The sequence below is a fragment of the Podarcis gaigeae genome (assembly GCF_964106915.1).
Source record: "Podarcis gaigeae genome assembly, chromosome: 1".
Taxonomy (NCBI): Eukaryota; Metazoa; Chordata; class Lepidosauria; order Squamata; family Lacertidae; genus Podarcis; species Podarcis gaigeae.
Window position 1 is genome coordinate 79,203,265 of NC_139678.1, and position 13,418 is coordinate 79,216,682.

Genomic DNA, 13,418 nt, shown 5'->3' on the forward strand with positions numbered 1-13,418 from the left:
TACAGCTTTCCCATAAACTCCTATTTTGCTCCTTCTTTCCTTCACCACCCTGGCCCCAATGTATTAATTTTGAAAACTTCAATTTGGCAAGGTGCCTTCTGAATGACAAAAAACTATATCAGAGGTAAGCAACCTAAGGCCCAATCGCCTTCTCACGGACGGTCTGGGAATCAGCGTTTTTTACAGGAGTAGAATGTGTCCTTTTATTTAAAATGCATCTCTGGGTTATTTGTGGGGCATAGGAATTTGTTCTTTTTTCCCCTTTTCAAAATATAGTCCGGCCTACCACATGGTCTGAGGGACGGTGGACTGGCTCATGGCTGAAAAAGGTTGCTGACCCCTGGTCTAGATATTACTTTTAATACCTACTTTGGTGCACTCCAGAGTTTGGAGGCACTACGTTTATGGACAGTCCCCACAACGGGATGTCAGAGAAGTGCAACAATACAATATAGACATCCTTCTTCTTGCCTGCACATGGGATTTGATGCTATAATGCATTGTTATATATGACTATGTTGTTTAGATGTGTTTATGATGAATATGTGTTGTAATGCTTTTTGTTTCTTATAATAATAGATTTTAAAAGTAAAATCTGTGTGGGCAAAAGGAAACCTTTTTTTCTCAATACTACAAATCTATGAATTTTTCCTATATTCTCTATAATTTTGGTTGTATTCCAGAATATAATGCATACTGCTACTTTTCTAATATCAATCCTGCTACTTTTTATCCTTCCTTAACCCTATATTAGTGTTCCAGATTTGAACATACTCACATCTTGTGTTCATTATTTGAGGTCCTTCTCCAGGTCCTCCCTCTCTAAGAGAATTTCTGAAGCTGGCAAAAAGGGGGAGATCCTTTCCAGCTGTGGCCTGAGGTTCACCTGATGCTGACATCAACATATTTTGGACACCAGGTTAAGCTTACTGCTGCTTCAGTGATATATTCTGGGAGGCACAGGTGTATGCTTGGGAAGTCACCTGGCATGGATTAACTATAACTAAAGGAGTGCTGAACCCGTTGTTAACATCTCTGTTGAGTCACTAAACTTTAGTGGATCACCTCGATATTATCGAACACTCAGTGCTAATGCTTTGTTCTATCACTATAGAAGGGTAAATCATTATTACTAGATACGTTAGCTACCTAGCAACTTGTAATTGGGTATTGTGACACAGGAACACTTAAAGCAGTGGTGGCTAGCCTGTGGTCCTCCAGCCTACACATATCATCTATGCTGGCTGGGGCTGATGACAGGTGGAGTCCACCACTTCGGGCAGGACTACAGGTTAGCCACCCCTATTTTAAAAGGTTAACCATCATGCTTGTCCGCATATGTGATAATGCTAATTTCAGAGATGTAAGGAACATGCATCCGCTCTGAATTTCCAGTAGCAGCATCTGTGGATAGGGACAGTGATAAGAAATGTACCTAGAAGAATTGCAGCAATGCTTCTCGGTTGAACTTTTTGAAAGGAAAGCCCTTATTGTACAAGCAGCTGGTAGTGGAACTAGGCTAATAAACATTGCTAGATCTTATTGCTGTCCATTTTTTAAACATATAATTTCCTATATTTTATTGGCACAAATATTTTAAAATATTTGGAAATACATAATGAGATCTCAGTTCTATTACTGAGAATAAAACCTCAGAAACTGGAGTAAATTACACAAAAGTCAAAATGTTTCAAACTGGAAAGTGTTGTTATTCTTACTCACATTCCAGGAGCTGAGGTGTTTCCTTAAAAAAAAGTTAAGAATTATAGCAAATAATTATATGTCAAAAGTGTTTTCTTTTCTGTCCTGATATAATAGATCTCAGGGTGTTTTGCCTTCACATCATTTGCTTTCCAATTTGAATTAAAGCTATTATGCCGAGTGGGTGAGACCCTGGCATTAAACAGTGTGCTGTTTAATATTCAGAGTTTGACATCCAGTCTGTGTGGAATGAATGGAGCGGAGGTTTGTCCTAATCACGTCCGGGTTAGTATGGCAATTCCTATTAAAGGATCCATCTACTACAGACAGAATTTTATTATAGCACGTTCAGCAGAAGGAACATCCTGGCACCTGCATCTGAATTGCCATGGAGAGACACTCACTACTTTGTGCCTCTTAATGCTCTTTATAGTACTGGAAGCTTACATGATAAAAAGGGGTTTATTTTAGAAGACAAGGCTTTTAGTGTTGCAGTAAATTCTCATACACAGGATTAGTCTGATGGGCTCATTATTGTAACTTACAGTCATTTATTTATGCTCAGGAGTGAAGAAGCAGGAAAGTGAAATTACACACATCATTAATACTTTCCAAAGCTTGTCTAATGTCTGCTATTACTTCCTTTTCTACTTTAATGCTGCTCAATGTTTTCTCTCTCAAGACAGCCAGAGAGCACTAATAATCCCATTAAGTAGGTTACCTTTCAGTCATTAGCTATATGGGGTCTCTTCTTCCCAAATATGAAGTGATCTGCATATTGTCCTCAGTCTCAATTTGCCTAATACACAGTTCAGAATCTTTAACATAAATCTGCACAATATGCATATGTTTATTTTATTTTTCATCTTTCCTTCAAGGAACTGAAGGTGGCATAAATAGCCCCCTCCTTTAACCTCACAAAAATCCTGTGACATACGTAACACTAACGACTAGCCCAAGATCACCTAGTGAGCTTCTTGGCTGGCAGAATTTGAAAATGGGTCTCCCCAGTGCTAATCTGACACTCTGGTTAATGTGGTCACTACTAGTGATGTAGTAACGGGGGGATATAGGCTGGTATCCCTCCAGTACTCCCCCCCCCCCGAGTGATTACAATATTTACAGCCTGCAGCCATAGGCCACTGCCAATACAATGAGATACACAAACATAAAAGATAAGGAAATGAAATTTCTACTTAAAATTAAAATTACCTTAAAGCTTATTTGTGTTGCTCTTAATTGTAAAGGTAAAGGTAAAGAGACCCCTCACCATTAGGTCCAGTCTTGGCCGACTCTGGGGTTGCTGCGCTCATCTCGCTTTATTGGCCGAGGGAGCTGGCATACAGCTTCCGGGTCATGTAGCCAGCATGACTAAGCCACTTCTGGCGAACCAGAACAGCACACGGAAACGCCATTTACCTTCCCGCCGGAGAGGTACCTATTTATCTACTTGCACTTTGACGTGCTTTCGAACTGCTAGGTTGGCAGGAGGCTCTTATTTGTACTTTGCTCAAATTAACAAGTCACTATTGCAAACCACTGACATTTGGTTCAAAATTATTGCCATCACTCATGTTCTTGCTTCCACTGCTTCACATGACCGGGTGCGGGGGCACTAGAGGGGTACTTGAGGTCTCTGACACTGTTTTGCTCATGTGGACTGTGTACTCACTTCCATGCTTGTAATAAAGCTCCCTCCACTCACCAACATAGATTCATGCATCACAGTAGCTTGGACTAGATGACACTCAAGGTCACTTCCTACTCTACAATTCTGTGACTCTATGCCTTGTGTATATTGGCATGGTTTCTTGGCATGAATGCTGTGGAAGTGCTGGCTGCAAGTATGCAGGTTGGGGAAGGGGCTGCAATGTGAGCATGTGTTTGTTTCCAGTGTCATGTTTTGGCAAGCTCATTCATGTGTGTGTGTGTGTGTGTGTGTGTGTGTGTGTGACTGGCCATGCATGCGGAGGCAGAAAGTGTGCCAGGATTGGGTGGTGGTGTTGCTATGGATGAAATGAGTGTCCATTATCTTCACTGAGCTTGGGCAGTTACTGTAGTCCCTCCTAGCCAACACTGTAGGATTTCGATCAAGAGTTTTTATGCCAGCAGATTGCAGCAGCCATGCAACATAGCAGATTCCTATAATTTAGTTTGCTCTACTGGGCTGGTAATATTTACTCCTGTTCACTTCTGGGATAAAGGTTTTTTTTGTTTAAGTTGTTCACAAACAGGTATAGAAATAGCTGGACACGTGCCCAGAACAAAAAAAAGTCCTGGAAACTGAGGAAATGGACAGGAAAACAGCCCAAATACCTTCAAATTAATTAATAAGGAAAACAGATAGACAAGGCAGCGTAACGGAAACATACCAACTCATTCTACAAAGCTCAGCAAGCAGCAGAACAGCAACGAATAAAGGAAATGTGTAGAGGCTAACATGCCAAAAATGCACACAGGAAAAATTGGACTTGATGACCTGTTTGCAATATAAGGTCCCTGTCTGGAAACCCACTATGTTCCTTAAATGTACCCTGAAACAGGGGATATTATTTTTAGCAAACTACATCCACTTTGTTTCATGGGGCTTCATGTAAACCACACTGAGGATTCAAAGCACAGTCTTCATAAGATTATATAAGAGAAAAGGTTGCAAGAAAGCCCTGCCTTCCAACTCCTTGCACATCTCTTGGGTAAGGAAGAGAACCAGCAGCATCCAAACTTAGCCCAAGCAGCATCTTAGTTAGGAGAAAAAAGGCTGAAAATTCTGTAACAGCAGGGGGAAGCTGATGCCGGTCCTTTTCTCCATTCTCCTCTGTATATATTGTTAAAAACAAGAAGTTGAGAAAAGCAGGTATATATTAATCAGCTCTATCTCCGTTTTTTGTTTGCGGCACGGTTTACATCAGTACAGTATCTATCTAGATCGATAGTTTTAATGGACCTATGAAAGGAAGTCGCCAACAACATTACCAATATGCAGGTCTGATACACTAACTTACTTAAGCAAGACATTTTGTCCGCATTCCTGGGACTCCCAGCGGGCGCCTAATGGACTACGAAAAGGAACAGCCGCAAAGCGACCCATTCCGCCCTAGTGCAACCGCCTGAAGTGCTGGCTCTGAACAACAACTTTTTCCAAGCCTGCTGACTAAGCAAAAAAGTTAGCATGTTGAAGTTATATATTTTCCACGCCACCTATCTACCCTCTTGCTTCGATCCGTCTACGCTGAAAAGTGTAAACAACTTGCCTGCACAGGTGTGTGGGGCCTAAGGCCGAGGCAGCCAGTTGCATGCTGGGAGACGTAGTACTTTCTCACGAAAGGAACTTAGCAGCGAGGACGCTGCCGCACTACACTACCCAGAATTCCTCTGCGAAGAGAGGTGTGAGGCACCGCCCTTTGCCTACCTGAGCGCAGGTTGTCGGTTCCCATGGCAATAGGGAAGAGGGTTAGTTATGAAGACGCCTCCTTGTCCCCTCAGCTGCTAAAATTGTTATCTTCGCGCAAGAGGGTTTTTTGGGGTGCAACTGGGCCATGGCTTCTTGAGTTAGAGGTTGGTGTTGCTTCTTTTATTCGTTGGAGTCTCGCGTGCTGGCTCTTCTCTGTACTAGGCCAGGAAGAGAGAAACACGCACGTGTCATGATGGTGATAAGAAAAAAGGCTTTCTTCTTCTTAAGGCCTCCAAGATTGGAGCTTAGGCAACACGAGACTATTACTGTGGGAGAGGTAACAGCTTCTGGTTCCTTGGGCTGTGCCTTCGTGCAGTACAAAAGCAGTACCTTGGGACATACAGTGAAAATGGGATTGCTGCCTTTAGTAAAGAGTAATCCGTTCTTCCTTTTTGTAACACAATTTTAGCGTTATTTTGCAGGTATTCCTCAGCAGTGATTATGTTTGCCCATGTTAGGAATTGAGGTTGAAGTTAAATTTGCAGCTTGAAATTGTTTGGTGTAGAAGTAGTCCCCTGTTATCTTACCTTGGGGCAAAGTGTGTGGTTTAGGGTTTGCCTAGCGTTGTGTTGAGATAATCCATATTTTTATTTGAAAAAGGCTTGGGACACCTAAACAGAACATGAACTCCCCTAACTAAAAGACCTGTAGCTTGATCCTGTTTACCTAGAAGTCATTAGTGCAAAGTTGAATGGGGCTTACTCCTAAGGAAGTCAACATAGGAATATAGGCTTTGGATAAAATCGTATGCATACTTACTATTGAGCACAGTAGGACTTGCTGCTTTTGAGTAAACAGGCAGAAGATCTACAAAGGTAAAGGGTGGGGTGGGGAACAGGAACTTAACATTTCCGTCTTAAAACCATTTAAGCAAGTCAAATTGATTTTAGTGATCCAGGCAACAGTATTTACGACTACAGCCACAGATTCAGTTTTCTTATTTTAATTTGTGTTCATTAAAAAGGTGTAAGCACACAATCTAGCCAATGTTTGAGACATTTTTAACAACACAAACTTACACATATACTCAGAAGCAAGTAACTTTGCTCAGTGGGGCTTAATTCCTGGTAAGTGCACAGATGATTGCAGCTAGGACCTCCTTATACTTGGTGGGGCAGTGCTGAGTATACATTTAGGCTTGCCACATGAACCCTTTGTTCCTTATTGAAACTAATGGGACTCAGAAGTGCTTAACTTTGGCTGGGTGTGATTAGTTTTTTGTTAGACGACTATACTGTTGCTTCTGAGCTTTAAAAAAATCCTAAAATAGAATATGATTACTAGATCATATTGGATATCTTGGACATTTTATACAGAAGCTGTTGTTGTAAAACTGAATTTTAATTTATTAGCTACAAAATGAATAACTGGAAGGAAGTGGACATGTTTGGAAGATGATTGATTGCTGGGGATAGTGTGGAGCTGAAATTGTACGGCTTGGTTTCTAGGGCAACAGGTTTCTCTGCAGCTGTTCAGAAAAGAATGAAGCCATGCGTAAGGGAGAAGTCTATAATCTGTTGGTAAGATTCTACCCTAATTTCATGAGTGCTTTGGACTGTCCAGGCAAATTAAAGCAACATTTGTTAAGAATTCAAGATACATTATAACTAATAAGCTATGCAACTCTGATGTTCCCTGAAATGCATCATTTTGAGCTTCTTGGGGACAATGCTACAGCATCACATGGACAGAACAGAGGAAAATAATTTTTGTGACTTGAAGAACCAGATTTTATGGGCCAATATACTTAGGTTACAAAACATTTGGGCCAAAATGTATAAACCATAATAAAATATCTCCCCATTCTGCTCAAGCTTGTAAGGCTTGTAGTCTACCATCAAGCTGCTTTTCAGATGTAGTTAGTTAGACTGAATATTGCTCTTCCCATTGCACTAAATGAGAAACACAGTATTAAGAGCAAAAACCTGATCTTGTTGTCTCCTGTGGAAGGCAAATAGGAATCACAAGGAGTACCATGCCAGGTCATAATTGTGCAGCAATTATAGCATCAGTGCAGTGCAGCAAAATACTCAGGATATACCAACACAACACACTGCAGTTGCTCTGTGTGAGGTCTTACGAAAGTCAGATATGTGGAGTGTGGAGGAGTGTGATGCCACTCTGCAAAATCTTGAATTGGGAGACCTCCCGCCTTAGTACTGTTACCAGTGTTGTGACCACAAACCATATAAATGGGCCAAATGTGACCATTACTGTAAAGCACTTTGCATGTTGAAAGTACTATGTAAATTATAAATAACTAATTTAAAAATGAATATTGGATGCCAGGGCCTGTAATTCAGAGCCTTCCTAGGGCATAGGCAAAGACACCAGTTTTGCAGTGATAAAACTGGCAACTGCCACACGCTCCATCTCATACTAGTACCCATGCCCATGGGTAACACAGAACAGATGGGACAGAGGAAAGGGAACAGGAAATGCAGTGGATGGAACCCCAAACAGTGGGTGTCTGCTTTGTAAATGTTGCTCGACTTGGAGCACAGCAATTCTGTTCAAGGGGCAATCCTGTCCCTATCTATCAGGGCGAGCTGGTGTGCCTCAGGTGATAGTGCCTGTGGTATCTGAGAGGATGGTGAAAGAAATGTGTGCATGAGTAGAATTTTGTACTAAAATCCACGTGTCTGCAAGACAAGACTTCTGTGGCAATACTTGATGTACAGTATTTCCTGTTTGTGAGCATTCTCGCCCTGTGTGTGAAGGGTGATATGCAAATGCCATAAACAAAGGGCTATAATGTGTCAGCTATTTAGTTTAGTATTATATTGTTACCACCATTGTATGGATTTGTCATTTGCATTTTCTGTTCTTGGGAAATGTATTAAGCCATTTTTGTCTCTTTTGGAAGTTACTTGACATAGATCAGGTACCTCTTACTGTTACATACTAAAAACTTGCCTGCCATTCATATAGTCATTGTGCTTAAGGATTACTTGCTTATAGGAAAATTCCTTCCAGTAGCACCTTAAAGACCAACTAAGTCAGTTCTTGGTATGAGCTTTCGTGTGCATGCACACTTCTTCAGATCATGCACACGAAAGCTCATACCAAGAACTGACTTAGTTGGTCTTTAAGGTGCTACTGGAAGGAATTTTGTTTTGTTTTGACTATGGCAGACCAACACGGCTACCTATCTGTAACTTATAGGAGACAGCAGTTTTGATCAGGTAATGATTCTGAATACAACTTTGGGGAGCCTAGTGGTTATTCCATGTTTCATGTTTAGGTTTCTGAAAGCTTCTCTGTAATCGGAGAGTTGTTCCTCTTTTATGTATTTTCTTTCACAACAGAACTGTATATCAGCTGCACTTCACGATCAGAATTATGAGTAGCCCTGAGTGTGTATTTTATGCTACATTTAAAAAGAAAACAGGAGCACATCTTTTACAGATTAAAAAAGAGAATTCAGCTCTACTAGTATTGTTTTTCAGTTCAGTAACAGAACTTACACACATGGTGTAGCTGTCAGGTTTGGTCTTGTCTTGAGATCTAACATTTTCCCTTTGCATGAAAGCAGGCCTCCTTGGTGTATTTTCCTTGTTTACTCCTTGGGGGGGGTCTTGTTTACTCCTTGGGGCATTTTCTTGTTTATAGTCCACAGCAGTCTTTGCCAGGATCCAGGATAACCGGCTGGCTTAGTGCCACAGAGCGACAATCCTCACAGCTGCAGAGCTTTTGAGCAACCTGCCTCCTGGCTCTTTACTGAGCAAACTCTTGGTCGGCTGTTTTGCTGCCAACACGCTGGGTGGGTTTGTTGATTTTAAGAGTCCAGGTTTCATTTTCTCCTTGTATGCAGGTGGAAAGGTGGGTGGAGCAATGATAGCAGGTGGGAGGAACTGGCTGTCCCGAGTGCAGGCCTGGAAGATTGTGATTGGGGGTGGAGAATAGAACAAGTCATTTAAGGAGGACATGGAATGAACAACAACAAAAAAAAAGCAGAGGGAGATACTTAACTGGCAAAGCCAGTCTGTTGGCCAGTCATGTGATTAATATGGCTACGATCAGGGAGTGCACAGCAAGGACACACAAGGAGTCTCAGGATTTGAAGGTGGCTGCCTGAATCTCAAAGAGGGAAGTCCATAAAGGTAATTATTTCCCCTGTGCTTTTCCATTTTGTAGGATGCTGCTTGTGAATAAGCTAAAATGACTGTGAAATTGCTCTCTCTTCTGCCTGTGCCATCTGTGCTCTTGGCTTTCTGCCTTGCCACAAGGAGTGAGCAGGAAAGGACAGCAGCTTTACAAGGTGAGACGAAAAGAAAAAGTTTTCCTGGTGTTTGTGTGTTTTATGAATATATTTAGGCTTGTGGTGCTTAGCAATTAAGGCAGTCTGACCCACTCTTTTTTCTTCTCTGTGCCCTTCTTGCTTGACCTGATCAGGCCTTCTGCCTTTGCAGTCACTTGTGCTTCAACCACTAATCGCTCTTCTGTGTGTTTGGATATCTCTTTTTGGAAGAGACACACTTTATTTATGAGACAATATGAGTATTTTGAAGCTTCTTACATGGCAGGCCTATTTCCATTGTTGTTTCTGTTTGGCACAGTGGCCTTTCCTAGGCATTGCTTCCCAATTTGAGATTAGTTTTCCATTGTTGTTTTTTGGTCAGTGAGATTTGTGTGCATGCGTTTGTATTGCTATCTGATCATAGGGGTGTCCTATGTTTTCCATTTGTTCTTGAGGCCTCATTGAATTCCATTCTCCCATGACACACATTGCCAGGTTCCTGTAGGCTTCACATTAGCTCACTGATGCTTGATATGGCTGGCTTCTGTCCTGTGAGGGCTTTTCAGTAGTCAGCATTTGTCTATCCATCATTCTCTTTGCCTTCTGCTTAACATTTGCTGTAGGGGTGCATGGAGCTTTAGGAGAGAATGAAAAGTGCATCCACTGTTCTTCTGATCTATACAATCCAGTCTTACTCTGGCCTCTGCCCATGCTGGCCCTGCAGCCAGTGGCAAAGCATACAGGAACTTTGGAGAAAAAAATGGGCTATTCTTCTCTGGGAACACAGGATGCTGGCTAGTCAGTTGCATTCTAAGGGGTGGCTTAGTACAGCAACATAGTCATCCTATTGGCTGATCAAATCCTAAGTTTATCTGCTGACCAGCTATGTGGTGTTTATTTGTTTTCTGTTTTTCATTTGCATTACTGTTGGCTGCCTTGGACATATGTAGAAGGAAGTGGAATACAGTTTTTTAAACAGAAATTAATTAGTAGTGACCAACTTGTAAGGATCTTAAAAATATGTGAGTGTGCTACTCTATATTGCATTACAGTACCTGTGCAAACCTGTGTATGTTAGGCTACCAGTGGCTTTCCCTCTAGTCTTCTAATCTCTGGAATAGGTGTCATTGCAGTGCTGAAGAGACAGGCAAGAATATACATTTGATTTTGCCTTAGTCGGGCCTATAAATCCTCAGCTTCTAGTCCAGAAGTGCCATAGACTCATTCTGCCTTTGCCACTGTGATGTTTGTGCCACAGCTGGATACTATGGGGTTAAATTTAGTATGTGGTGGGGCAATGAAACACTAGATTAGCCATACATGGAACTGACACATTTATTCCCATAATTAGTGTTTTCAAATGACCATATAAATAAATAGTTGAACTGTCGTTCTAGGAAGTGAGCAGATTTATCTCTGGAGTGTCACAGATATCTGCATACTTCCTTATGATTTATTTTTGATGTGGCTCACAAAATGATCAGGCAGGGCACGATGAAGAAACTCTCCTGTGCTCCTTCTAGATTTAACTTGCTATCCCTATGTATTGGTAAAATAGCTTTGTTAGTACAGAGATGAAGTACTCTTTCATAACATATCCTACTACAAAGGTAAGGATGCTAACATTTCCATTTCCATTGGCTGACAATAGGGAAACAACCTGCATCTCTTATTAAGCTGTATGCTTAAGTAGGGTTGTGTTGGTATCCATCTGTCTTGGGAGACAATAGACGAGTGTGCCTTCGGGAGTGCAGTCAAGCTGTTGGAGAGTTACAGTGTCTGCAATGGCTCCAGAGCCATATGCAGGAGAGATATGTTTTCTTGCAGGTGGAGCAGAAGAAGGCATCTGGTTTTGCTGCTAAAGTTACACCATGGTGTTTCTTCTCTCTGCACTCCTACCAGTGGTCATTCCTCTGGTTACTGACTGACTGTCTCCAGACACTGTGATTGCCTCCAAAGGGTTCCCACATGGGGGGGTTAATGTTGCCAGCCTTCATGTCACATTTGCAGACATCTTTGTAACACAGTCTGCCAAAAGGACCTAGTTTATTATTATTTTTTAAATTTATATACTACCCTTCATCCAAAGACAATAGGCCAGCTTACAGCATAAAAACACAAAATACACAGCAGCATAATAATAATAAAAATACCCCCTTCTGTTATTCATTCATTTATCCCATACTTCCAGTGCATTTTCCCATGACTTTCCAAACCACAGAAAGCCTGATTCTTTTTTAAAGTGGATTTGTTGAGCTAGTGTAACACAGCCTTTCAATCCAATTTAACAGCTCAGACCTAAGTTTCCGATGTGCTCTTGAATCCCACGTGCAAAATACTGACTGTCTGGAGGCACCCTTAGGCAATTTATGCTTGCCTAATTGAAACAGATGATGTGGGGTGCTACATTTTGATGTTTCTTAGAGGCTTTTTTCTTCTTCTGAAATATGATTTGTCTCTTAAATTTCCTCTGAGTATCCATGATGAGTAGTGCAGAAATCTTTGTACATGTTGCCCAAGAGGATAAAAGATACAATATTGCCTTGGTCTAACCTCTTAAAACAATGGTTATTTAAATTTTCTGTCTCATAGAAGGAGTCTTAAAGCTATAAGTTGGTTAGAAATTGAGATAACCCTTATCTTTCTCTGCCCCTCCCAGTTATATGGGTTTGTGTATGCCTGCTGTGATCCTGGGAAAAGCACTAGCAAAGTCAATACGATAACATTCCTGTCTGTAGGACCAATAAATAAGCCATAATCTTTGAGTTTTACATAGAGGTGCCTTTTCAGTTATTGCTGTTGCAACAGACCAACCTAATCTGCTTTTATTGATATGCTTTTGTATAAATTGACCACACCTTGCAAAGAAGCAAACTGGCTAGAAAGTGTGTGTGTCATGGTGGGGGGAGTGAGAGAGTGAGCTTGGGAGCTAGTTTGCTCAGCCAGTAATAGGTGTCAGTATCTTCAAAGTATGCTGTTTGTTGTGACATTTCTTTGTGTCTTCTCTGTATACTGGGAGAACCCTTGAGTGCCTCCCAGACCATTTACAGACATATTTACACAGTTTTCTTCTCATTTAGTGCTATATTTGTGTTAGCCTTTGCAAAGGGATAGCCATGCTGACATTCACTTATAGAAACAGGACTGAATGTGTACCCCAGTGCAAGCCTGGTTTGGACAAAATGCCAAATTGTGGTTTGTTTAAAAAAAGAAAGGAGGAAGAAAATGGATCTGCGTGGCTCATACTTATGCTGCCAACCCATGCTTGGGCATTATGTCTGAACCAGTCCTAGGAGTGTGACCACAAATGAAAATTCTTTGAGGCCATTTACACTGCACCTTAGTTTTGCTTTAACCACGTTATTCTGTGCAGTTTTGCAGGGAAGCATTTTGCACAGCAGTTACTGGTTTTAAGTTTATTGTGGCAATTACATAATGAAGTAGATAATTGATTCTCCCTTCCAGACTCTTTTTATGATGATGTGAAACCAGTTTACCATCTTGCAGGGATGCACGCTTTGTTGTTTGTAAGTTGAAGCCTGCCATATTTGTTAATGAAATAGGTGATGTTTAGGGTTGGTATAACTGCCCTGAGGCATTTTGCTGCCTGAAAGGGAAAGGATGACTTCCCCACTCCCCTTCCATGTACAGAAGCTGACTCTGGCAACGAGACAGCATCCTTCACCACACCTGAAGGCATCAGCAAGCCCAGGACAGGCCATATGGCACATAGAGTTCTGTCTTTCAACACTTTGCTACTCCTTGCCCTAATTGGGTCATTGCCAACACTGATAGATGCTGCTGTGCAGCAGCATGTGTTGCGTGAGCATGTGCTAAAGTTTCTGGACTGTGTGGCTTATGCTGGTTGACTCTTTGCAATGCATACTTCTTCAGTCTGGGGCTTTCCTGTACTGTGACGTGTTGAAAGAAAGTGACTAGGTGAGACATATAGCCATACCAGGCCAGTAACAAGCAGGCTCACTGGCATAGGAGGTTAGGAATAGCCAGGAGACTTAGGGGGAACAT

At 41.5% G+C, this 13,418-nt stretch overlaps 1 protein-coding gene across 6 annotated transcripts in view; it reads left to right on the forward strand.

The window, feature by feature from the left end:
• The first annotated feature begins 1,015 nt into the window (after positions 1-1,015).
• SIGIRR (single Ig and TIR domain containing) overlaps positions 1,016-13,418 on the forward strand; it is a 39,522-nt gene continuing 27,119 nt past the window's right edge. The window contains exons 1-3 of one of the 6 annotated variants that reach the window (XM_083757071.1): positions 5,076-5,256; positions 6,601-6,672; positions 9,290-9,413. In XM_083757071.1, coding sequence (XP_083613197.1) covers positions 9,314-9,413 — 100 coding nt within the window. In that variant the 5' untranslated portion in view covers positions 5,076-5,256; positions 6,601-6,672; positions 9,290-9,313. Of the gene's footprint in view, positions 1,292-5,060; positions 5,257-6,600; positions 6,673-9,027; positions 9,256-9,289; positions 9,414-13,418 lie in introns of those variants that run through there. The other 5 variants (XM_083757073.1, XM_083757070.1, XM_083757074.1 and 2 more) reach the window with 5 other exon arrangements.